We start from the raw sequence: 27,998 nt of genomic DNA on the forward strand, positions 1-27,998 counted from the left end.
GTTTTCTGGTGAGTGGGAACGTGTGTAGCAGGGTGAGAGCACTGATGCAGGGGACGTGGTCGACTGCGGAGACGTGACCATCACAGTACTCCCCTCCACTGTCTGCTCCAGCAGACCTCACAGGGCGACGAGGACAAGGGGCAGGACACACAGGATGGGCTGCATGGAAGTCCGAGAGAAGTTGAGGATCGAGTATGTTATCTCGAGCTACCCAGGATTACTCCTCAGGGCCCTACCCCTCCCAGTCGATGAGATACTCGAGGCGACCGCCTCGTCATCTGGAGTCGAGGATGGACTCAACTCGGTATACTTGCTGTGAGGGGTCCAATGGTGGAGGAGTTGGTGAGGGTTCCACCGCTACACCAGGCTCTGTGGAAATAAAAGGAATAGGATTAGTGAAGGGCTTGAGGGTTGAAACGTGGAAGGAAGGGGAGTTCCGATAGTGTGGGGGAAGTTGAAGACGGTAGGTGACTGGGTTGATCTGTCTCAGGATGGGGAATGGACCAATGAATTTGGGACTCAGCTTTCTACAGGGCTGCCGCAGACAAAGATCCCGGGTTGAAAGCCTGTCCTGCTGTCCGGGCTCATATTGTGGCGTGGGAGCCCTGCGTGTGTCCGCATTACTCTTCTGTCTGTGAACAACCTGACATACCAGTGGTCGACAGCTGGCATGGATGAAGGTTCTCCTGACCAGGGAAACAAAGAAGGTTGGTACCCGAGTATGCACTGGAATGGGGTCAGTCCCGTAGAAGACTGTCGAAGGGAGTTCTGAGCATACTCGGCCCAAGGTAAGTATCTGTGCCAGCTGTGTTGATTGGTATGACAGTATGACCTCAGGTATCTCCCAATGTCCTCGATCTTGCGTTCAGCCTGGCCATTGGCTTGGGGGTGACATCCCGAGGTTAAACTCACGGTTACTTGAAGGAGGTTGAAGAAGGCCTTCCAGACCCTGGATATAAACTGGGGCCCTCGATCCGACACAATATCCTCCGGAATTCCAAAGTTTCGGAACACATGGTTGAATAGTGTCTCGGCTGCCTCAAACGCTGTAGGAAGTTGCACAAGGGCTACTAGTTTGCAGGCCTTAGAAAACCGATCCACTGCTACGAGGATGCACGTATATGTGTCAGACTGGGGCAGATCTGTGATGAAGTCTATGGCTAGCTGAGACCAAGGCCTTTGGGGAATGGGCAATGACATGAGTTTTCCTGCTGGGAGACACCGGGAGGTCTTGGAGATGGCACAGACTGACCAACCCTTGACAAACTGGGAGACATACCCGGCCACCAGTATCGGGTAGCCAAGAGCGAAAGGGTGAGCTGGCTACCTGGGTGTCCGGATCTCGGAATAGAATGGGGCGAGTCCACGAGGGCAGTTCGAAGTTCCGGAGGGACGAAGGTTTTACCCTCGGGACCTCTCGGCGGAGCAGGATGATGGAGTTCCGAGATCTCCTCGTCTGTCTTCCAGATAATGGGGCTGAGGAAGACTTTAGATGTAGAATGGGGCTGGGAATGGTGGATTCTGGAGAAGAGTTGTTCTGGTGTGATAGGGCATCAGCTTTGCCGTTCTGGGAGCCTGGACGATAGGTCACAGTGAAGCTAAAGCGTGTGAAAAACAGAGCCCATCTTGCTTGTCAAGAATTTAATCGTCTAGCTTCCTTGAGGTATTCCAGGTTGCGATGGTATGTGATCACTGAAAAGGGAAACTTGGCTCCCTCCAACCAGTGCCTCCATTCCTGTAGAGCCAACTTAATGGCCACAACTCACGGTTTCCGATGTCATAATTCTGCTCCGCCGAGGATAATTTACGGGAGAAGTATGCACAGGGATGCAGCCGTGGGGATTCCCCTGCCGCTGCGACAGTACTGCACCCACTCCAGTGGACGAGGCATCTACTTCAACTAGGAAGGGAAGGTCTGGGTCCGGAATGCATAGAGTTGGTGCAGAACAGAAGGCTTCCTTCAGCTTCTGGAAGGCATGGGTGGCACCTGGGTTCCAGGACAGAGATTTGGACTGTTTATCAATCATGGAGGTGAGTGGTGAAGCAATGGTGCTTAAATTGGCTATGAAGCGATGGTAGAAGTTGGCAAACCTCGGAATCGTTGTAAATGTTTCACTGTAACAGGTTGAGGCCACTCCTGCACCGCATCCACCTTCCTTTGGTCCATCTTGACTGCGTTATGGGTGATGACATAGCCTAGAAAGTGTATTGTGGACATGAGAAACTGACACTTTTCAAGTTTCAGGTACAGACTATGAGTGCGGAGTCTCTGGAGGACACTAGTCACGTGCTGAACATGCTCTAGGGGATTACGAGAGAAAATGAGAATGTCATCAATGTAAATGATCAGGAATTTGCCCAGCATATCTCTGAAGATTACATTCATAAAACTTTGGAATATGGCTGGTGTATTGACTAAACCAAATGACATGACCTTGTACTCGTAATGTCCTGTAGGGGTAATGAATGCGGTCTTCCACTCATCTCCAGGCTTGATCTGTATCAAGTTATAGGTGCTCCGGAGGTCAAGTTGTTCCGGGACTGACAGGGGGTAGATGTGTCCTTTGGGCATGATGGCCCCAGGTAACTCTATAGCACAGTCCTATGGCCTGTGTCGAAAACACGTCCTGGAACGCCCGATACTCCATGGGAATGGTGTCACGTCCAACAGACTCAGGGCTTTCCACTGAGGTGGTATTGACCGGAACGATAGAAGGGGAAGAATCACTGGGAACTCCGGACTTGAAGCAAGATGAACTACAGCAATCTCCCCATGAACGAACCTTACTGGTCTGCCAATCCATGATAGGGGAGTGTTGTTGCAGCCAGGGGCTTCTCAGGACAATGTCAGTGGTGGAACCCTCCAGAACCCAAAACGAGGTTTCCTCCGAGTGAGCCTTGCCAATCCGGACGATGATGGGCGGAGAATGGAAACAAATCCTGTCTTGACCCAACAGCTTTCCGAGGATGTTGTGAATTCGAAGGTTGTGTTCATTCCTCCTATGAGACATTTCCAGGGATGTAAGTAACTTGTGAGATATAAAATTTCCTGCAGCTCCGGAATCTATCAGGGCCCTAGCTGGAAGAGAGCAAAGTGAAGACATTACAACAACGTCAGTTAATGCAAGTCGATCTGAGATGGCTGTGGCATGAACCGTACTCACCAAGGGTCGGGCAGGACAATGGGACAAGTAGCTAGCAAATGTCCAGACTCAGCACAGTACAAACACAGTCTATTAGCCATCTGACGAGCTCGTTCTTCTCAGGTTATCCGGTATTGGTCGATTTGCATGGGTTCAGGTTCTGGAGAGTTCTTGGAGTTACTGAGCTGGACCGGTGGAGAAGATGCAGCGGGTCGGCGAGGAACACACTCTGTGAAACACTGTGAGATGCGCACTGAGCGCTGAATGAGACTCTCCAATCCCACAGTGTCATCGTAGATTGCAACTTGTGAACGAACGGTACTCTCCAACCCCTTTCGAAATACGTGCTTGTTCATTTCACCCACTGGATGCCGTCAGGGTACGGAACTGGAGGTCATAATCCACCACCGATATCCTTCCTTGCCGTAACTGGAGAAGTTGATTATGCACTGTAAGCGGATTCACAGATTGCCCAAAAACCTCACGGAAATATGAGCAATTTGAGGGTGAGTAATTCATGGAAGAATTTTCATTTACCTTCCACTTGAAGGCTTACAGAGAACCATAAGACATACACAGTAGCACCTGGCATCATGAGTAGCACCAAACATCATTGTTGAAAAAAACATTTCCCCTAAAATAAGTTTTCCTCTTACTAAAACAGTCGGTAACACTTTACTTATACCCTTTATGTATGTTGCATTATAAAGGGTTATTAAAGGGTATGATGCATTTTAATTGTTCATAATTTGTGTTGTAATACATTAAAGGGTAAATATTTTGTGATTTTTAAGGTCCTACTTTGGTTTATGGAGTGTCCAACAACAAGTTTAGGTACATACTAGGTGTAAAAACACTTTCATTTTCTAATAATGGGGTGTTAATATTAACTTACTGTACTTCTTGACTGATTCTCAAATGATTTGTTCGGCAATTCATCTGTCTAATCCCCTCCTTTCTGTCAGCTCCTACTAGTCTAGTCTGCTGTGATTGGTCTACTGCATACAGCGTCGCAGTGTCGCAAATGGAACGTAGGCGGGCATTACACTGAGTGACACAAATCTGACACGGAACTGAAATTAGAACGACAGATGGTTCATTCGCGTGATTCAGAGTCGACTCCTTTTTTCGCCGAGTCAATAAAGTTGTTATTTGTTCACTTTCAGCTTTACAATTTGGCAGACTGCATACAGCGTCGCAGTGTCGCAAATGGAACGTAGGCGGGCATTACACTGAGTGACACAAATCTGACACGGAACTGAAATTAGAACGACAGATGGTTCATTCGCGTGATTCAGAGTCGACTCCTTTTTTCGCCGAGTCAATAAAGTTGTTATTTGTTCACTTTCAGCTTTACAATTTGGCAGACTGCACACACAGCAACATTACTTAATTAATAATTCCTCTGACATATGACGGGTTAGGTATCGTTAGGGATTTTTCGATACCGGTGCCAAATCGATACTTTTAAAACGGTATCGGGGCTTAAACAGTGCCTAAATCGATACTTTTTAAAAAGAGCCACAAAACACTGGTGGATAACATTGAAGAACAATATATTCAATTTAACAACATTTATTAAACAATTTCAGAACAAATTCACAATTTAAGTTTTAAGTGAATGTGAAATGAGCATGGACACTAACATTGAAGATGTTATAGTGTTTACTGTTTACCTTGTTTACCCTCCAGCTACAACTAAAAGCTCACCATAGTTGTATTAAATATGGACAGAAAATGCATATATCAACAGATTAAGTCTATTTACAGAGAGCCTTCTATAGGTGCATTATTTTAAAAACAGACGGTATGTATAATGAATAAGTATGATTATATGCCTAAACAAGCAGTCAGAGTAAAAAGCTTGACAGACTGATATCTAGAGATCAGACAAGGTTTTAGCACTTTTACTGCTGTGTCTCGCTTGCCTTTCTTGTCAAATGTGTTACTGTGTTAAGAACGAGCTCCACAGCACGCAGCACGCACTTCATTGATTTTAAACGCGTTCAACAGTTTTATTGCGATCGCTTGCATTACAGACGCGTCATGTGCATGTTGTTCGATAGCAAGTTTGTGAAGGTCTGTATCTAGCCTTCCTCAATGGGGTGTCGGTTAGAACACAATAATTCCGATCAGTTCCATGAAAAAGGGGGGCTTATTTGACAAATTGGGCAGTACACAACACAGCAGTACACAAGCTAATTGTATTGTTTGTTTATTAATGCACACTTAGCGCACACAGTCCTGCTAGCACTCTCTGTTGAGTCACTCTCACGGCCGATGAAGACTGACGTAATCAGCGCATGCGCACAGGACTCAAATTTGGTTACAAGTTTGCTCATTTGAAAGGCTGACACTATATGGGCTACCATTGGTTCTTTGTGTGTATGTCATTTCTTCATTTTGGATCTCTGGCAGGACAATCAGGCGAGTGATGGGTCGTGTATAGACTTTGTTCTTTATCTGTACCTCTACCGATCATACTCGATCATCAGCCCCAGGGAATACCTTTACAACTTTCTTAATCTGCCAGAATGAGCTGGTGACTGGGGGTGATCAACTAGCATAACAACCGTCCCAGGTTGGATGTCTGCGGAGGGATTCTGCCATTTTCTCCTGGTCTGAAGTTCAGGTAAGTTGTGCTTTATAAAGGCTGTCCAGAACCTGTCGGACAACACCTGCGCATGCCTCCATCTTCGTCTTCCCAAGAGCTCTGACACTGGATACACAGTTTGAGGCAGGGAACCATCCGGCCGTCCCATCAGAAGGCAATTAGGAGTGATGGGATCTAAATCAACGATATCCGATTATACGTACCCAAGAGGTTTGGAGTTTAGGATGGCCTCTACTTCTATGAGGACAGTTCGAAGCACTTCTGTCACGGTTTTGGATCCCAGGATGTGGTAGAGTGCAGCTTTAACAGAATGAATTTCTCGTTCCCACACCCCTCCGAAGTGTAGAGCGGCCGGAGGATTGAAATGAAAGCTGGACACCATGGACCTGACAGAAGGCTTCTTTCAGCTCTGTTTCACCCCCTCGGAAGTTGGTACCTTGGTCCGAGTACAGCTCCGTTGGTTTCCCACAGGGTGCAATGAATCGTCGTAGTGCCATGAGAAAGGCATCACTGTCCATGGATGTTAGGACCTCAAGATGCACGCTTCGAGTGGTCAAGCACTTGAACTGAAGTCCCCATCTCTTCTCTGTCTGACGTACCACTTTGACAAAGAAAGGTCCAAAGCAGACATGCTCGCTGGTGTTTTCTCACTCCCTCTCCATTTGCAGCATTCAGGACATGCTCGCTGGTGTTTTCTCACTCCCTCTCTCCCTTTGATTATCCGTACCTTGCGACGAAGTTCAGCAAACACTCGCTCTGGTCCTGGATGGCAAAGGCGAGCATCGTAATCCTTTATGAGCAACCGAGTGTTAGGGTGACTGGGGTTTAATACGATAGGGTGTGCTGTGCTTGGGTCCAGTCCTTCCACCCATCTTTATCATCCTCCAACACCTATTATGTCACTGGTTTCATCGAATTCTGGGGAGAGACAAAGTAAGAGCCAACAGGCTTACCACTCTTTAACAGCTGGTAGTCTGCAGAGAAACTGCCCATCTGAACTTGTCTCAGCGCGATCAGCTCTGCCCTTTGGTAGGCACTTGCTGGAGGGGAGCTGTGCTGCTCTGCTGCCCCATGAAGCTCCTGTGCTATTGCGTCAACCAAGTCTTTCCAGTCACTAAACTTGCTTCCATCTGCCATCAATGGTGCGGAGTTAATCATGCCACAGAATGTGCTTCGCTTTAATTCTGTGGTGTCCTCAGGCACCTGGCCGTGCATTGCTGGTAGCGATGGCCAATTCCTCTGAGGTTGAATGAGGATTTCTGGTCCCAGTATCCACCGATTGGGCCGAGTGAGGTCCTTCAGGCTCCTACCACGAGTAAGATCATCTGCCGGGTTCCTGACAGAGTCAACATGACGCCATGCTTTAAGAACAGTTAATTCTTGAATTTCTGCCACCCTTGTGCCCACAAAAACCTTGAAGCAGCAGGATTCAGAATGTAGCCAGTAGAGGACAGTTGTCGAATCTGTCCAGAAAGTGATCTTCTGGATCTTCAAAGTGAGCTCATTTTCAACCAGCTTGGCCAACTGTGCTCCTATGAGAGCAGTGCATAACTCAAGTCTGGGGATAGAGCACTGCTTACGTAGGGATACTCGTGATTGGGCCAGAAGGGAGGACATGTGTATCCTACCACTAGGATTCTGTGAGCGAAGGTAAGCAACTGCACCGTAGGCTTTCTCAGAAGCATCAGTGAAGATATGGATCTCACGAGTGGCCTCTGGGTTGTCCATGCTGGATGGAGTACTGTATAGCACCTAGGGAGGACTACTTAAGGCAAGTTCTGAAGTTCTGTTTCCCACACCTTCCATGCCTTCCGAAGATCCCCAGGAAGATGCGGATCATCCCAGTTCCTGTGCTTAGCCCAGAGTTGTTGAACAATCACCTTTGCACATGTGGTGAATGGAAGAATGACACCAAGTGGGTCATATTGACTTGCTAACACATGATATATGTTCCGCATCGTAACAGCATGGTAAGTTACAGGTCTGTGTTGGAATCCTAGCAGGTCTGACTCACAGTGCCAATTCAGTCCCAGGGTGGACTCACGTGAGTCTGCTTTATCATGTGAGAGCCACAACTCTAGCTTGGAAGATCTGGCTTCTGGTGGCAAGATCTGACAACCTCTTGTGCATTGCTGGCCCACTGATGAATATCAAACCCTCCAGATGCCAGCAGCTTAAGAATTTTGTCCAGAAGTTGTCGTGCTTCTGGGGCAGATGGCATGCTCTGTAGACAATTGTCCACATAGAAGCATCTTTCAACAGAATGCCTCACATCTTCTGCCGCTGTACTATGCAATGAAACATACCTTTGGAGGGCGAAGCATGCACAACAGGGACTGCAGGTGGTTGGCAGTACTTGCCATTCGTAGATGTCAGGTGGGTCATCTCGTCTCATATCACACCACAGAAAGCACAGGAGGGGCTTGTCCTCAGGTAGGAGTAGGACTTGGTGGAACATTCCACGTATATCACCACTTATCGCCACACAGTGCTCCCTGAAATGAAGTAAGACTCCCAGGAGAGAGGGGGTTAAGGCTGGACCAGGCATTAACGAATCGTTAAGATTCAGACCCTTGTATTGGAAGGAGCAATTGAACACAGTATGGTCCTTATCATTGTGGCTGACTAGATGATGTGGGATATACCAAGTCTCTCCTGTCACTTTGCTTCTGCTCGGTGAGAGTTTGGTAACTGCACCATTCAGTACTAACTTCTTGATCTCAGCATTGTATACTGCTGCTTTCTTTGGATCTTGGTTTAGTCGTCGTTCCATGCTCCGGAGACGCTGCACCGCAGCCTCTTTGGGGGCACAGAATAAAGGTGAATCCTTTCTGCGCAACAAGGGTGTCGCATAGCGAAAGATTCCATTTACATCCACGTGAGTTGTCCTGGCCTCCAAGAGATTAATGGCCTCCTGATCCTCCCTGGACCTTGTCACCTGCTTCTTGCAGCGGAAAGGCAAAATGTCAAGTTACCTTAACCTTTCAACAGCTCTTTTGAGTTCCAGTTCAGCTGGGGTGAGAGACAGGATAAGGCACTGTTGTGGCTGTAATTGAGTCTCCAGGATTTTGGCCCTGCAATGTCCACCCAAGCCTCGTCTTTATGGCAGCCGGACCACCAAGAGGACCAACTCGGACAGGTGCGATTGGTGTGATTAAGTGAGTATTATCGTCACCGATGAGGATTGAAGGACTCACTCGAACGAAGGCCTGCAGAGGGAGATCCTTAAGGTGGTTGTATTTCTCCAGCAAACTCACTGGATATGGATCGGCTAGGCCAAGGTGTTTAGCAGTGAATGATGCATTGATTTTGAAAGTCTTCTGAGGTTGAGTTGCGGGAGATATGAGTAAGTTAACTGAAGTCCCACTGATGTTCTGCACATCTTGGCGGATGGTCCGCAGGGCTACGTTTTCAGCTCCACCTTGTATGCCGAGTGCACAGGCGGCACCAGGAAGAAGAAATGTGCGCTCAGACCCATCATCCATAACAGCGTAAGTGTCAAGTTTCTTGTCTCCATAGTGCAGGAGGAACCTGATGACATTAAGGAGAACACGTCTGCAGTCAGTGGGTCTATCCAAATACAGTGTCTCCGTGGTTGAACTAAGTAGGCAGGAACCCTCTCTGGCACTCTTAGTGTTGACCTCGTGCAGATGCATCCCTTTGCAGATTCTACAAGGCTTCTTCAATGTGCAATGGGCTGCTTGGTGTGCACATCCACAATGCCAGCAACGATTATTGGTTTGGATCCAGTCTGTCACTTGTTGTTTATCAAATGACTTAAAGGTCTCACACTGGCTGAGAAAGTGGTCATCTTTATCGCAGAAAGGGCAGAAGGCTTTAAAAGGTACTTTGGGATTCCCCCTAACTTGGGCCGAGGGTACCTTTAGGATAGCGCCATCTGCTCCATGAAGGATAGTGGCTGATAGTAGGTTAGTAGTAGGTTAGTAGGTTTGGTTTCTGTCCTGCGTTCCGGTCTCTGCTCCGATCTTTGGCTTTTGTAACTGATCTGCAATTCGCTGCATTGGCACCAGACTTCATACTGGAGCCACTCAGAAACTCACAAAGGTTATACACAGACCCAGGACGTTAGTACATCTGTCTTCAAAACCCTGCTTTCATTTCAGCAGGTAACTTACTCAACAGTCTCTCTACAATTGACCCACATCTCAGCTCAGCTTCTCCTTCATCTCCGAGAGTCTCCAACATACCAACAAGAGCACTAATCTGGAGAGCAAATCTGTCGAAGGCCTCAATATCTCCCCTTCGGATATCTGGGGAATCCATCACTTTGGCGATTTTCCTGAGTGCCAACTTGTGTGGCTGGCCAAACCTTTCGTTCAAAGCACACATTGTATCAGAGTGTGGGAATAGTGAGTTGAGGTAGGAATCTGCCACTAAACGTGCTTCATCTAGCTTTAGGTGATCCAGCAGGACTTGGTACCGGAACAGTTCTGTGGCATCTAGTGGTAAAAGGTTCTCGAGGGCTATCTTTAACCGGTAAAACTTGCTGGGGTCTTTAGTACAGAAGTTAGGTATAGTTGGCACTGGACCTCTGTAGTTACTTTCTTGTCCGGCAGGATTCAAAAAATGGAAATAGGGAGCTCTTGGTGCTGACTTTATCCCAGTGGGTTGCTTGTATTGAAGACGCCCTTGTTCAGTATTTCCAAGCATCTAGTTAGGAGACTTGTACAATGTTCTTGACTGCCAGTGAGGGACAGGAGTATCAGCATAAAGGTCCGTTGTTGGTTGAACTTTTCTGCGGTAAACAGGGTGATCAGGTTTCTCAGGAGGCTGCCCATGTGGGAAGTTGTGGAAATCACGTTCACCTGGATCAATTTGCGATTGAGTAGGTGTGGCAGCCAAGATTGTTCCCAAAATGTCTAGCATGTTAGTCTCACTTCGAGGCTCTACTGTTCTCCTTTGCTGGGTTGGGCAGATTATAATAATCAGTCCCCTGATTCGGACGGAGTGCAGCTCCACCTGTTGTGGTATAAATGGTTAAGGTAATGGTGTAGACCAGGGGTCACTAACTAGCGGACTCCGGTCCGGATGCGGACCGCGAGATGCATCCGTCCGGACCTCAAAGCCTTTTGACATAATAAATAAATGAACTCCTAACATTATTTTATATTGCAATCAAATTTATACCAGGCACATCAAGGTCCGCTCAGTAGCAGTTTGGGTCCTACGGCGCCACGGACAGTTAACATATGCGCACTGTTGCCACGTTCAGACGTCGACGTCTCGACGAGACAAGAGAGCCGGGACAGACTCGCTGCACAGCGCGTAGACAGATGTAACTTTCAGTGACTGAAAAACAATGTCCTTTTCAAAAGTTAGAAAAGTTGATGCTGAAAACCATGTTTTCCGAGATGAATGGGTCGAGAGATTTGCATTTATTCTTCCTGCATCGAGATGCACGAGACCGGTTTGTCTTATTTGCTCGGAGTCTGTCGCGGTTGTCAAAAGTGGAAACTTTAAACGGCATTATGAAATTAGACAGAGACACTTTGAAGAAACTTACAAGCAGCAGTCCGAGGTAAGGACACGGAAAATATATTAGCTCAAAGCCCAGTAGTAGCGATCTACATGGGTCCTCCCTCACTCACTTACCGCCCAACAACGAGCGAATGTTCGGCTAAGAATACAGTGGATCTTAGGAAAACATAACAAGCCCTTTACTGATGGTAAAATAGTAAAAGAGTGAATGGAGCCTGCGTGTGAAACACTTTTAGAAGGAAAATAAAGACATGAACTAAAAGAAAATATTAAACTAACCCCCTTTCAGCTGCAACAGCCACAAGAAGAGCTGAAATGTTATCAGATGATGATCAGTCGCAACTTGATGTTGCTATTTGTTCATCTCAGTTCAGCAGAAAACAACACTTTAGTTTTCTTTTAAAGTTGATAATGTTGAAATGAATGTATGTTCAATGCAGGTGTAGAGATTATGGCATTTTGCACATTTTCCTTCATTATATTGTTGTCAGACATTGTTATGCCGTTGTATAGATATGAAAAGACATGTTTATTTCTTTGGTCTGCCAAAAACCATCAATTGATGATTTTAGGTATTTAATTGTTCGGACCTCGACTGGCAAGGAGGGTTTGTTTACTGGACCTCAAGCAATTTTAGTTGAAGACTCCTGGTGTAGACTGATGTTCTTCCCACGGCCGATGATATGGTTAAGACTGAGGATGATAAACAGACTGCACTGTGGTATTAATGGCACTAGTGTTATCCATTACTTGAAAGGAAGGAGCCCTCTCACCGACCATGGACCATGAGAGAGAGAGAGCGCCTGCACTAAAACTGTCTTTCACTATGATGAATCCACGGGTCATGCGCGTTTCGAGCGGATCAGATCATTTGCGATCCGTTTAACCATTATATAAGATGTGTTGTGTTTGAATTATCAGAGCTTTCCGACTCGTTCATGTGAATGAGAGCACCGGGTTTCGGTACCCAACCCTACATATGACCTGTGCAATTTGAGGCTAATGTGTACGCATGACTAGCATTAGATTAGGCTCCAGAATGGTGGATGGTGGCATTGGTGTGAAAAAGGCGTATGTGGATCTATACATGACAGTTTGTGCATCAGGTACAGTATCATTGTCAAGCCATGCATAATATTAATAATTATATGCTACGCTGAACAAGTCAGTCTTCAGTCTAAACTTAAATAACAAAAGTTAGTCCCAAATATTGCCAGTAAGGGTATTCCAAAGCTCAGAAACAATGTAAGAAAATGCCTTTCCTCATCTCTTGTGCTATAAAAACCTCACCATTTTAGAATATTGGAACAATAACAGGTGGAAAAGATTAAATGGTAACAGGAAACATATTGGGTATTAAGGTTTTTCAATTATGAGTCAAGCATCCCATCACAGGCGGAAAAGATTAAATGGTAACAGGAATCCTATTGGGTATTAAGGTTTTTCAATTAAGAATCGGGCATTCCATAGAGTAGAACAAATAAAGTAAACGATTACATAATTATCTATAACTCTATGTATGTACTCTATCTATGAAATAATAAATTACATTATATCTAATCTGTAGAGACACATTGAAATGGCAGTATAATTTGAATAATACTTGGCTGCAATCAGATCAGTAAAAATGCACAACGTGATCAAAGATAAATACTTTCTTAGTTTTACAAACAAGAATTCCGTTTTCGTGTTTTTTTATTTTGGCAAATGATTGTTCTGTCTCTTTCTGTGTTTTTCAGAAAAATCACAAAATAAGAAGACTTAATACTTGGGGAAGGACTCAGAGGAGGATTTAACAGTGTGGCTTTATGTTACAGGACTCTATTTAAAATGTAATTTAAATGGGAAGCTGAATTGCAGTGTGATGCAGTCACATAGCAACCACATAAATCACAGGTGAAGGACTCGTGTCACCTGAGCAAATGTTTTTACAAGATATTGTAAAGTACTAACCTGTACAAATGTCTGTCACCCTGCCAAACCCGATATAGTTTTTCTGCCTTTCTGATTTATTGACAGACCTATAAGTTTTATTGTGAAGTAATATCACTGTTTTCCATTGATTGACTGCTTTGTTTTTGTTCCATTTTGAAGTCTGTCAGATGTTTTGGTCATGGCCATTTTCTCTTGTTGAAATTTATTTGATTACTTTAGAGTAAATACCTATTTTTTAGTTATCCTGCTTTGAGACATTCTGTAAAAAACAGAACTTTTGCTTCCTGTTGCATTTAATGCTATAAATGGCTTATGTCTAACAAAAAGCTTTTAAATAGTGAATAAATTCTAACACTGGAATATTTTTTATTACATCTGTGAAATGCATTTTTGTAAATACAGCTATGGCACAATATCTGCAATACAGATATTCTAAATCTTTCTTTTACTGCTTTTACTATCCATATTTGACAATTTTCATGCTCAAAAATCTTAATACCAACGAGCTTGTCATTTTGTTTCATGATGCACTACTTTGCATGGCTCTGAATAGATTTGTTTGCACAATAAGGTTTAGAGCATCCATTTGCATAAGGGAGCAGCACTTTCTTTCATCAGATTGAACAAACATAAATATTCACCTTCGCCTTCAGCTTTCTTTCTTTGCTTTCTTTCTGTATGTTTCCCATGATTATACTGAATATACAGTATGCTATTATTAATTTATAATTAATCTATACATCATTATGGTAATTCATAAATGTACTTGAGTCTCAATTTAAGGTTTATCATGAGATCAGATTAGTGAGTTAAAATGTAAAAGATGAATATAAAATCTGTCCCGGTCATATCTGGACTCATTAATACAATTTATAATTAATTAATATTTAGTAACAAACTTTAATGTGTATATTTAAAAAGAACATGCTGTTTTTTATACATTGTCTGCCCTCAGATGAAATGACAGGTGTTTTTGACCCGATTTAATTTTTAAAAAATATTGTCATGTATTCTGTCAGGTCCCGGGTCTGATCACCTGCTTGTTTTGTTTCGTGGTGTATGTGTTGGAGTTTTTCGAGCACATGGGGGTTGTTTTGACAGCTCTCCATGTGCTCAGAGTCCTCGTGTGTGTGCCCCGCCCTCCTCGTTATCCTCTCATCACCTCGCACTGGACCTCACTCCCGCTAATCACATCACACCGGATACCACTCCTGCTATCTCTTCTTTTGCTATTTAATTCCCCGTGTTCCTTTGTTCCATGTCAGTCCGTTAGATTTACTAACCCCCCTGACTTCCAGTCTAGTTAATTCTCTTGTCCAGTCTAGTCTCGTTGTTTTAGCGAACCGATCTGGTCTGTCCAGGCTCCAGAGCTCTTTTGCACCCGGCTTGGTGTTCCACTGTTTACGCAGATTGCTGCCCCGGCGACCTTGGTACTCCTCTGGCTGGCTGTTCAGAGGATTCTCCCCAGGCAGATAGAGACTCTCGTCCTCACCACTGGCGTCTCGCTTCGGGAACTCGGGATCTGATCAGGACTCTCCCTACGTGGTTGTTTCTAGCGGAGTATTCATCTCTCCCTACGGGATTGTTCAAGTGGAGTATTCATCTCTCTCTCTACGTGGTTGTTCAAGCTAAGTATTCGCCTCTCCCCACGGGACTGTTCAAGCAAATCTTTCTGCTCTCCCTATGGGGTTGTTAAACAGAATCTTCTACTGCTCTCCCTGCGGGGTTTAACATCTGTCTCCCTGGATTCTCACAGACTCGTTACAGTTTATTAAGGACTGTTATTGTATCTTTTGGCCACATTCCCTATCTTCCCCCCCGCCGAACGCTCGAGCCCTGTCTATATTTTTAATTTAGTTTTTTGGGACCTTTTGTGAGGTGGTTGCTATTGTTTGAATAAAAATATCAATTTTTGACCTGCATCTGACTCCTGCCCTTTCCATCACGACATATTCTATATATTTTATAATTTCCTGCTTCTCTATGTATTTCATTGATTGTATGACTAGAGTCAGCAGTATTTGTACTAATCAGTCTTTAATCTCTAAACTTAAACTGCTCAATTATTGTGAAATTGACATTTCTATCTTAAGTGATGTTATGTATTGCTATTGTGTGCCTGGTCCAAAGTATTAAAGGGACTGAGGGGTTTGTGCTTGAGTAAAGATAAAACATTGTTAGGTAAAACATTAACTGCTGAGTCATTGGGAGACCTAGTTTCAAATTATTTATGGATGATCAGTCGTTGTCACAGGAGCCAGATTTGTCCTACATAACAGGGTGCCAAACATCTGTTTGGACTATAACAACAGACAACAATCAGTTGTCGAACAATAGTTTTTAGTGAAACTTGCTGCTGCTGATGAGAAAGGGCCTTCTACAGATAAGCTAATTAGTTTCGAACTATTTATTTGCCACAATATATTTAACAACTAGTGGACAAAAATCACTTTGTTAATTTTTTGGAAACGCACAGGTCACATCAAATGGTGCACTGTTGGATCAACATCTTGGTTCTCTGAGCAGTCTGGTCCTTAGCTTGCCACTCCTTACCCCAGCTGTGTATACTGATGGCTCAGCTCACACTACTAAGGATCAAATGGACTGCTCTTGTCATTTTCACCCACTTTGGTTACTTACTGCTGGGAGCCACCATTTTTCAGCTGCTGGAGCAGGAGGCTGAGAGCAAAAATCGTGATCAATTTCTACTAGAAAAATTAAAATTCTTGACCAATTATTCCTGTTTGGATGGGCCAGCACTTGAGAGGTTTGTGAAAGTACTGCTCCAAAACTGTGCTGACCTGACTCAAGGATTTCCGTAATTAATATTAATGTCTTCCTTGTAATGTTTATTATAGGCTGGGTAATTACATAATTTTGTACCTTTGCCTCTCCAGCAACTGTCCTTTTTTTTGCCCACTGTAGGTGATAGTCGAGGCCCGGGAAAGCAGAGTAAATCCCTCAGGAAATTCTACCAACCCCAGCAACTGGGACTTTAGCAGTTCATTCTTCTTTGCTGGGACAGTTGTCACCACAGTTGGTAAGACTGTTACACTTAGTAAATAAAAACTATAAGAAGCCTTTTTATTAAATATTCTGAAATATTTTGGGTTAAAATGTAAATGATTGTATGAAAGAAATGGTATATTGGGGGTTGTTTTAACCTGTCACCATTCATTTCTTCTTATAATCTTGTTTTATTTCTAATCTTTCATTTTAAATTTACAAAACTCGCATGTGTAATCATTCCTTACAGGTTATGGAAACCTTTCCCCTTGTACAGTTTCGGGGTGGGTGTTCTGTGTCTTACGCTCTGTGTGGCATCCCCCTTAACCTTGCCTTTCTCAAACTGCTCAGCAAGTTCATCCATTTTAATTTGGTCTACTTAAGCGTGGCTTATTCTTAGTGGTCCCACATAAGGTACTCCAGCCCAATTAGTTTTTTTATATTTCAACCATTTGTTTCAAAAGCAACTAATTTCAATAGGAATTTCAAATGGAAGCGCTGGACTTTTATATATGTATTGGAATATGTGTTGGAAGTTACAATCCAAAATCACAATATGATGATGTTCAAAGGCTGCAAAAATAAGGTTAATTAAACTTAGCATTGCTAGGGATATGTCGGTTATGAAAGGATATGCATACTACATATTATAGCTAAAGTGTCTTTTTCTAATTGTATTAGTTTATAGAGGTACTCACAGTGACTTTGTTCCTAGTGATTGGCAGCATTCTTCTATTGGTCATTCCTCCTTTAATGTTCAGCTATGTAGAAGGCTGGTCATATGGAGAAGAATATGGTAGAACAATAACTTCAACTACCAAAGATGCGTTTCTCGATAATCTGCCCGAATTGTCTCAAATCGCTTGCATGAGAAATAACGTTGAAGATCTTTACATTACCACTGAAAATTTGAATTCCACCTTCTCTGTAACGCTAGACACAGTTGCTCCTCTACGTTTAAAGAAGATTAAAAATGGCATCCCCACACCGTGGTATAATGAACACACTCAGGCTAGTACGTGTGCATATTGTGTGTGTGTGGAGTGTTTTGTATGAGGGTGTGTCTGTCTTCTGTGTTTTCAACTTTTTCTTGTTATTGCAGGTACAACTTTAATTGTTTTGCTTGTAGTCAATATGTCTTATGTACAGCTGCTTTGTAACAATGAAAATTGTAAAAAGCGCTATATAAATAAAGTTGAGTTGAGAAGGCTTTTACTTTGCCTTTATAACTTTCAGCTCTATTGGGTTTGGAGACTATATTGTTAGTAAGTGTCAGTAAACACAAATATTAACTATACCTTCAGTACGTAAAGATTATGAAGTAATGTTGTTGGCAAGTATTGATTTATTTGTTACAATTTTCAATATAATACGATGAAGAAATCTGATCTGTGACACTCTTCTTTATTAGGTTCTAACCCAAACAAGCACTACATCACAATATACCGCAGTCTAGCAAGTGTGTGGCTCATCCTTGGACTGGGCTGGCTTGCTGCTCTTCTCAATTTAGGAACAAGACTCCTTAAGCATGTTATAGGCCAAACACTTGCTCCCTTCAGTGCAGTAAATAAAGATTGTCATTCAGTTGAAAAACAAGAGGGGGGCACAGCACAGCAGGTCATTTAACTGTGAAAAACAGAAGGAAGTATATATTAATTTAGTGGGGGTATCGTTTTTGGAAACAGTTGTTGTTTGAATCCTGGTACCCATAATATTATTACACCTTATTACTATCACCCTCTTCAGTACAAAATCCAAATTATATTTGTGACACCTGTGGGCGCATGTGTGGCTCCGCCATTGGGCGGTGGAGTGCCCTGAGTGCTCAGAGTGCGTCATGGTCAGCTCCCGACGGACTACCAAGAAGAGAAAAAAAAACACATTACCATTTGTCATAAAACAACACTCCTTTATGATTTTTGATCAAGGGCATGAAGTACAGTGAAAAACATCTGTGTAGAATGTATTCCAATGTTGAATGAAATTAGGAAAAAAATAAGCCTAATACAATATAAAAACTATTTGTTAAGATGTACACAACAAACATTATTTTAAGCACAGACCCAACTTGATTTGCTGTCAGTATGCATGTTTGAACTAACATTTTAGTGCTGTATGAATGTGTTGAGTTTGACCTCCAATGCCAATTTAAATTCTGTTAAACTTAAAAAGGTTCATGAGATGAATTGGACACTTTTACATGGTGTTTCTCTGCCTTGGCCTAAGATAGCTGGGTACAAAGTGTAAGCATGTAGAGAATAGATGGATGAAAAGATTCCAGATGTAATACAAAATAACCTGTATTATGGTGACTATTTTTAATTGTGGTTAATTAGAAAAACTTCAAATGAATGATCCAGTATAAGCTACCTCCAAATCCTACATTTGAAGATTGATAACATTTAATTGTATTTCTAAATATAATTTTAATATGTGTAGTCCATTTAACTGGTGCATGTGATCATAATTTTGTTCTGTACGATGTAGGTCTTTTTAAAATAAATTTGTATCCTATGGCTTGTCTACCTGTTAAGTTTATCATAATGTGTATTTTTAATACCTGAACCATATTCAAATACACTTTCAAATGACTATAACTTCAAGCTAGGTATCTCTATTTAGTGATACCTACATAACTGAAGTCAGGTGTCGTGGTTTGAGAGATTTGAAATGAGTAAATATTGAGGTTTGTGAATCCACAGTAGGGCACATTTGCATGTGTGTTACTTTTTTTGGGGGGGGTCACAGATCTCATTTTAAGATGAAAATAGCAATAGTACAGAATGTCTCCAGCCTCCCTCTTTAACACCACACTGTCTTCTGCTCCCTCTCAATGATCATTTGCATGTCAGGTCATAAGGTCTGATACTGGCGTTCATTACACAAGGGGGTGATTTGCCTGCCACATAAACAAGGTAAATCCACACCCAGTAGCACCATCTTGCAGCTCTAGTGACAGGCAGGCAAGCAAGACAACCAAAGGCACCATGCTGCCCATATTTCAGGGGAAGTTATGCCAGTTTCTTGGTAAAGCTAGGTTGCCTTCTATTCTGCTTCTTGGATGTGTTTATATAGCATATGTCCTTATTGGAGGGCTTGTTTTTTGGAAACTGGAAGGCTGGTATGTGATTCAACAGATTGAGATCCTCAAGGAGAAGAGAATGAAACTGCTCGAGAAATATTCTTGTTTGGGTCAGAGTGGCCTTCGAGAGATAGCAGAGGTATGACTGTGTATTGAGGCTTTTTATTACTAATATTATAATTTAAGTTACATTTTTCAGGGTTTACTGTAACACTGTTTTGTCTTGAATTAATAAGAATGACTTGAACTGAAAATCATATATTTAAAATGAGACTGAAATGTTTAACTTTGAATGACACCCCACATATTATAAAAATAACTAGGGAACCTTTGGTGATAAAATATTTCAGCAAGGAAGAAGCAGGACTTATTTCAAGAATTACAATAATCGCTTATAACAACAATTCAATGGATTAATGCTTGTCTCCATTATTCCAGACTTCCAAATATGAATAATTGTTCTTTTAGTGGTCTTACAAACCCCCCAATTGGCTACAGGAAAATACAATTAAATGATCCTTATGGTTGTGTAGCCTATTTTTAAATAGAGAGAAAATGAGTTATATATGTGATTGGAGGTTGATTAAGTGAAAATAATTCAGTGCAAAACTTACTGTCAATTTTTTAAATTGTAAAATTCTTAGTGGAGTCATATTGGCAAAGAACTATGACAGAACTATCACCTTGTGTTTACTATAGACTGCTTAAATATACTGTTTATTGTTCAATTTGCTTAATTAGAAAGCTATTGACTACATAAGTATGTCCATTTTTATTGACAAAAAATGTTTACATTTCATTTCATTAAATTATTTTATTTTAAAACAGAACAAAGGCATACTTATAAACATACTCAAATAGGAATATACTAGTCATCTTAAGTATCACAACTAAGTTTTCGTTGCTTTTCATTATTGTGATTAAAGATGATTAAAGCAGCTTCCTCAAGTGGGTTGAGTCCAGACAGCAACAACATAACAGATGGCTTTTGGAAATTTACCAGCTCATCTGTGTTTGCAGCTACGGTGGTCACAACTATTGGTGAGACATGAACAGCTACAGATTTTGAGTTTGATGTTTCAGATTTGTCTAGTTCATGCGTGGGATCTATTCCATTTGGTAAAGATCTTTATCTTTCTGCAGGCTATGGGAATATAATTCCACTAACAACAGCTGGTCAGATCTTTTGTGTGTTGTTTGCTATTTTTGGCATTCCCCTAAACATAGTGATCTTAAACAAAGTTGGAAAGTACATGTTGGCTGTTGAGAAAAGGTTTTGCAACTTTCTGGAGAAAAAGATTGATAGAGGGGTGAGAATTTAACTCATTATTTACCAGTATTTACCATTAGAGATGTAATGGTGAGTTGCAAGTAAAAAAAAAACACTTTGAACAATAAATATAGAAATGAACATGCTGACCTCTATGTCCATGCACGGGTCACTGTGTGGCAATGACGTTGTTTCTTTCCCACAGAAATGTGTGCCGATATCCTTCCACAGCATATCCTTTGTGATATCAGCATTCCTGTACTTTGTGGTGCCTATGCTACTCTTTAAAGAGTACGAGGGATGGACATATTCTGAAGCCATTTACTACTGCTTCATAACACTCAGCACCATTGGATTTGGGGATTATGTGGCAGGTAGGAGATAACCTTTTTTTTAGTTTAACAAAAATGTGCAAATAAAAAAAGGTAGTCTTTATGACTACTACACAACATATCTTATACATTCTCTAAAGTCAAATGAAATCTTTGTGCGAGATTAACCTAAAATTTAAGTCAGCTTTCAGTGAAAATGTCCCCATTACTCTAGCTCTTAAAATACTTATTTTCACTTATTATAAACTTCTAATTTTAAAATATGTAAATCTGTGACACAGAGGTATTATGTGGCTTTGCAAATTTTACAATATAACAAACATGTAGTCTTATATGGACTATGCTTTTTACTCTTTTGTACTTATATGGTGTTTTCTGTAGATGTAAACAGCCCTGGTCATCACCTACTTTTACTGTATACAAAAAAATCTGCGTCAAGGTTTTGTTAAACATCCTTTGTTTGTGTTTAACAAAAAAGGTGAATCTTTGTTTTATGTTTATTGTATGTGCTTATGTAAATGGTGCTATGTCATTGGTTCTATACAGACTTATTCAGTATTGTTATTTTACTGATTACCAACTGAGGTTATTGCAGCCCTGTATTCAGAAAGTGATAACAACCAGGGTTGTGTGTCATTTGGCACTAAATTAAAAATAGCTTTTGCTGAATTTGAATTAAGTTAGAATTTTAGAATCAAGATAGTCAAAAGTAAACATGTAATTATCCCTTTTTTGTCACAAACTTTTTGTCATTAGACTTTATTGGTGTGTCACTGTGTGATGTTCTTGCATTTCATTAAATCCTAACATGCCAATTCAAATTCTAATTTCAACATCCTTTGGCCAGGTGCACTGAAAAGAAACAATTGTATCATTTTTGCCAGTCACATGTCTGCACATTTGTTTTCCCCTACCAGATAACAACCCAGCAATCGCGTACCCAGAGTGGTACGGTTGTCTGCTAGCAGCCTGGATATTCTTTGGCCTGGCGTGGCTTGCACTTCTGATCAATCACTGCATTGATTTACTAGAGAGTTTGAATGCTTATAAAGGAAGGCGTAAGAGAGAACAGAATGAACAAAAAGTGGAGGAGGTCAAAGGACAGACAGAAAAAGAACCAAAGGTGCAAGAAACATGAGCATTCAGTTTCTGTATCTACTTTATGAACTCAGATCTACTCGTCAGAATTCAATATATGATTCATTTTTATTAATAAGTTATTTTCTCTGTTTAAACTAATCGTTGTTTCATCAACATTTTCCAGGGAGCCAAAGTATACATGACAGAGAGCTAACAATGAAAGTCTAACAATCAATGTTTAACCAAAAATGTTTTGTTCCTCTTTGTCATACTGTCCTGTTCATAAACATTTAACTGTCATCACACCACAAACCAACACATTTTACTTTCTAAGGCACAAGATCAGTTTGTCCAACATATTTGCCTTCAGTTAAACTATGGTCAGTAGAGGTGTTTATGTATTCTGTATATATATGCACAATTACACAATTATGCACATTTTTATTAATGTACATTTTAACACATATTAGATGCATCTTCAAATCTCTATTATGTTATTAGTTAACTTTATTTTCATTTTAAAACTGTGGGCAAATATAGCAATGATTTCCAGAAGCATTTAGCATTTTTAATGGGAAATGTATAGCTAACTGAGCTTTGTGCAACTCCAAATTGTCTTTTGTACAGTTAGACTATGTCAAAGACAAACAAAATACTACAGTTATTGTTGTTATTTTATTGTTATGCTTGAGTAAGTCCATAATAAATTGATAAATGTAGACCATACTTATGTTTTGTCAATGCACCTGTCAAAACTGATTCTGGAACGCATTTAAACTCTTGTTTGGTTAACTTTTAACAAAACAAAAACAACAGGGCCCAGAAAGTCCATCAATTATTTTTACATTTTTTTAACATTTTGTTGATGCAATAGTTAACATAACCACAAACAACATTTTTAACTACGCTACACAGCATTTATTAATCAAGGTTAACTTATAAAAAGTTATTGGTAATTGCTAATATATGTTTGTCCATTATACAATGTTAATCATATTGCTTTATCGTGTTACCTATTGCATTAAAGAACTTTAATGTATATAACCTTATTATAATGTGTTACCATATTTATCCACCAGTTTATGTGCATACTTTGGACTAAACATTATAGTGGATTTTGTGTACTGCTAAGAAAATCTTTGCATAATTAGACAGTGGATTTCCTCTGTATTTTAAGGTGTCCTTCTTAATAGCCAGGTTTCCATCACAGATTTGCTCAAAACTTTACCGCGCACAGCCCGCAAAACAGTCTCAGCCGACTTTCATGTACAATTAAACATGTTGTTAGTTATTGTAAAGCTACTGTAACATTAACATTGACCTTGCTTTGTTCTTAAATTGCCCTTGTTTTATATTGTGCATAGTTTTAATTCATAGAATTTAAATACGAGGTATTCATATTGAGCTTATTTTCAGCAGTTTATTTATGTTTGTGTTTTATATGTATATTTGCCCTTTACAATATTATATATTGCTTAAATGTTTTTTTACTCACAGATATAACAAAATACATGATAATTATTCACATGATCATTTTAATCAGGTGGTTTTAACAGATACACTTTGGCGCAATTCAACTTTCTAATCACCTTTCATAAACAAATAATTACAAATAAGCCCTAAACCAATTAATTACTCAAATTAAATTACTTATTTATCTAAACAAAAAATGAAGAGACGTGTAAAAATGGTGTAGTTTTATGGACAAGGAAAGAAAAGAACAGATGAGGAAGTGAAAGTTAAACGAGAGCGTGCTCGGATAACATTTGGATAATGTACATGTTAAAACATACTTAGCACATAAAAAAACACAACAGAAGAGATTTACTCAGGTTGTTTTTAATCAATATAATGCATATCGGAGCAAGGTATCTACGTGAGAGACATCAACCAATAGGCAGAATACAGACAAAAGAATAATTTGCAGCAGTTTACAGTCAAGCATGTTTCTGTTACAAAAAGAACATTCCATTGGCATAATCATTCTTCACAATGGGAAGTGTGGATGGGCCTGTTATTGCCGAAATTTAACCGAGAAAACATATCGCAAAATCACAAAGCTGTTGTATTCCTTTAAATTGTTTACTTTTATCAAAAGCATATAGCCCTACAAGGTAAAAATGAAAATACATGAAAATGATCTGAATGTGCTGTTGTTACGACCCGAGGCAATCCGAACAGTGACAAATAATTCACTAATGCCTTAATAATTACGGGTGCAGTGATTTTCCGAAGCGGTATCGCGTCGCAATACACATCACTGTCAACAAGTATTGGTTGCCAGTTTTTGCCTTAGGCAACGGGCCAACACGGTCAACAATGACATGTTCAAAAGGTTCTCCCATAGCTGGTATGGGAACCAGCAGTGCACGCGGAATAAACTGGTTCCCTTTCTGTCAGACTCTCGACATTGTGTCGAACCGACAGAATGGGGTTTGATCTTGAGAACCTATCATCTCCGATTGTACTTTTTAAAGGCCAATGAAGTTGGCGAATGGCGTGGCATGCCAGTCTCCACCCCGTACATACGGGTATAAAAAGGAAGATGGTGTGCCCATTCATTCACCTTTTTGTTCTTCGGAACCTGCTGAGCTTATGCTGAGCGCATCTTCTCGGATTGAAGTGAAACTACTGGATTCTACGACGCAGGGCAGCAGATTCGTCCTGGTGTGTGCGATTTCCCCTGGGCATTTCAGTAACGAGCCGACGGTGTCTAAAAGAGCAAATTTCCTTGAAAGAGCAAATTTCTCACATCGTGCACTTGCCACATCCCACCTCAAGCGGGGCCCTTTTCAGGGCCTGGCGCCCACTTTATCACAAAGAGAGCTTCCTTCTTCCCTGGGCGTTTCCAGCATGCAGCAGCCTCTACCCGACGTTGCGTCATGCAGATGCCGCAGCCTTCAGCACTCTCCACTCAATGGTGCGTCATGCAGCAAAGACGTAAGGCAGGTATGTCAGCAGACCCGCTCGTCTCACCAGGGCCCCGCCCCTGGCAAGACAGCCGTGCTACCAACCACAGAACTCCCCCCCATGGGGACGATGTTGCAGATCTCCCCACTAGTTCCTCTGTCACGGTATCTGGGGCCCTGGTTACAGCTCCACAACCCATCGCAGTGGCTAGTGAGGACGATCCATCTCGGCTACGCGCTCCAGTTCACCAGGCTCCCGCCCAAGTTTCGGGGCATTCTGTTCACCTAAGTGTGAGGCCAGAATGCTCTAATACTTCGGGCGGAGGTCGCCACCCTTCTGGAGAAGGGGGCGATCAAGCCCGTCCCTCTGGCTGAGATGTCTTCATGGTTTTACAGCCCCTACTTCATCGTCCCCAAGAAAAGTGGGGGGCTGCGCCCCATCCTGGATCTGCGCACTCTGAACAAGAGCCTTCACAGGCTCCCATTTAGAATGTTGACGCAGAACCACATCCTGAAGTCTATCCGACATCAGGATTGGTTCGTGGCAATCGACCTGAAGGACGCATACTTTTATGTCTCGATTCTCAGACGGAACAGACCGTTTCTTCGGTTTGCCTTCGAGGGTAGAGCATACCAGTACAAGTTCCTGCCCTTCGGTCTGGCCCTGTCTCCCCGTGCCTTTACCAAGGTCGCGGAGGCTGCTCTCGCTCCCCTCAGGGAGCAGGGTGTGCGTATCCTCAACTATCTCGATGACTGGTTTATCTTGGCTCACTTGCGAGATCTGTTGTGTACGCACAGGGACCTTGTGCTCTGGCACCTCGACCGATTGGGCCTTCAGGTCAACTGGGACAAGAGCAAGCTCTCCCCCGCGGAGCACCTCTTATCTCGGTATGGAACTTTTCTCTGTTACCATGACAGCGCGTCTCACCACTGAGCACGCCCAGTCAATGCTGCGCTGTCTGACCCTCATCAGGCAGCACTCAGCGGTCACACTGAAACTTTTTCAGAGGCTTCTGGGGCATATGGCATCCTCGACGGCAGTCGTGCCGCTTGGGTTGATGCATATGAGACCGCTTCAGCATTGGCTTCAGAGTCGAGTTCCTTGGAGAGCGTGGCACACCGGCACAAGGCGTATTCACATCACGTCTCACTGCCGTCCCACCCTAGCCCCCTGGACAGACATGTCTTTCCTCCGGGCTGGAGTCCTGATTGGGCAGGTCTCGAGGCGCGTCGTGGTGAAAACAGATGCCTTCCTGCTCGGCTGGGGTGTCGAGCATGCAGTGTCGGGGCGCTGGACGGGACCCCGCCTGCAATGGCATATCAATTGCCTAGAGTTGTTGGCTGCTTGGCTTGTGTTCAAGAGGTTCCTTCCTCTCATTCAGGGCAAGCACGTGCTGCTCCGCATGGACAGAATGGCTTCCGTAGCATATGTCAAACACCAGGGGGGCATTCGCTCACAGCAGATGTCGCAACTCGCCCGACACCTCCTCCTCTGGATTCAGCAGCTGGTGGAATCCCTGTGCGCCACTCACATCCCGGGCGACCTCAAGTAGACAGCTGACACGCTCTCTCGGCAGGTCACGCTCCATGGAGAATTGCGACTCCATCCCCGCGCCACCCAGCTAATTTGGGAGCAGTTCAGCCAGGCACAGGTGGACCTGTTTGCCTCTCTGGACACCTCCCATTGCCTGCTTTGGTACTCCCTGACCGAGGCCCCCTTCAGCACGAATGCCCTTGCGCACAGCTGTCCGCAGGACAAGCGGAAGTACGCATTCCCCCCAGTGAGCCTCCTTGCACAGGTCCTGTGCAAGGTCAGGGAAGAGGAGCATCAAGTTCTGTTGGTTGCGCCCCACTGCCCAACCAGACTTGGTTCTCAGAGCTGACGCTTCTGACGACAACTCCCCCCTTGCCGATTCCCCTGATGAAGGACCTTCTTTCTCAGGGGAAGGGCACGGTCTGGCACCCGAGACCAGACCTCTGGAACCTCCACGTCTGGCTTCTGAATGGGACGAGGAGATCCTGAGTGACCTGCTTCCCGCAGCCGTGAGTACGATCACTCAGGCAAGAGCCCCAGCCACTAGGCGACTGTAAGCTTATAAGTGGCGCCTCTACTCGTCTTGGTGTTCTTCCTGCAGGGAAGACCCACAGAGCTGTGCGATCAGTGTCGTGCTGTCCTTCCTTCAAGAAAGGTTAGAGAGCAACCTCTCTCCCTCCACCATCAAGGTCTATGTCGCCGCCATAGCTGCACATCAGGACCTTGTGGCAGGTAAGTCTCTCGGTCATCACGACCTTGTGGCAGGTAAGTCTCTCGGTCAGCACGACCTGGTCATCAGATTCCTGAGGGGCGCGAGGAGGATGAATCCTCCCCGACCACGCTCCGTACCCTCTTGGGACCTTGATGTGGTCACTGTGGGCCTCGGTATAGCCCCATTTGAGCCCCTAGGAGAAGCCGCTCTACCTCATCTCACGATGAAGACGGTTCTCCTAGTGGCGCTCGCTTCCATCAAGAGGGTAGGGGATCTGCATGCAATCTCTGTGTCCAACGAGTGCCTTGAGTTCGGCCGGGCAACTCCCACGCAGTGCTGAGACCCCAGCCTGGCTACGTGCCCAAAATTCCCACCATTCCCTTTATGGATCAGGTGGTGAATTGAAGGCGCTCCACTCCGGGATGGAAGACCCAACCCCTTTCATGTTGTGTCCTGTAGCTCTTTGTCTGTTTTGGAGGACAGCATAAGGCGAGGGCTGTCTCCAAACAGAAATTGGCACACTGGATCATGGACCAGTGAACAGTGTGGGCTCACTCCACCCGGGGTGTAGCCTCCTTGTGGGCACTGGCTCAGGGCGCCTCTCTGGCAGACATCTGCAGAGCTGCGGGTTGGGCTACGCCCAGTACTTTCTCGAGGTTCTACAACCTTTGCATAGAGCCGGTGTCTGCCTGCATCTTACACACCAGGTAAGACCGACGACCGGCTGGGTGTACGCCTGCAAAGTGCCTTCTCCCCTTCATCAGGTGAGTCAGTGCGCTGTTCCAGCTTCCCTACTTCCTTCACTGGACGAAATATAGGCATTCCATCCATCACTAAGCACTTTGAGCTTACGAGCCGGGTGGAGCGGCTCATATTCCAGGC

General features: G+C 43.2%; 1 protein-coding gene across 1 annotated transcript in view; it reads left to right on the forward strand.

The window, feature by feature from the left end:
- The window catches only part of kif6 (kinesin family member 6), a 171,107-nt gene extending 153,399 nt beyond the window's left edge, over positions 1–17,708 (forward strand). The window contains exons 19-20 of the mRNA XM_057344758.1: positions 16,117–16,231; positions 17,609–17,708. Of these exons, the coding sequence (XP_057200741.1) occupies positions 16,117–16,190 (74 nt within the window). The 3' untranslated portion in view covers positions 16,191–16,231; positions 17,609–17,708. The remainder of the gene's footprint in view (positions 1–16,116; positions 16,232–17,608) is intronic.
- Positions 17,709–27,998: the final 10,290 nt, after the last annotated feature.

Source organism: Triplophysa rosa, linkage group LG10 (assembly GCF_024868665.1).
Source record: "Triplophysa rosa linkage group LG10, Trosa_1v2, whole genome shotgun sequence".
NCBI lineage: Eukaryota > Metazoa > Chordata > Actinopteri > Cypriniformes > Nemacheilidae > Triplophysa > Triplophysa rosa.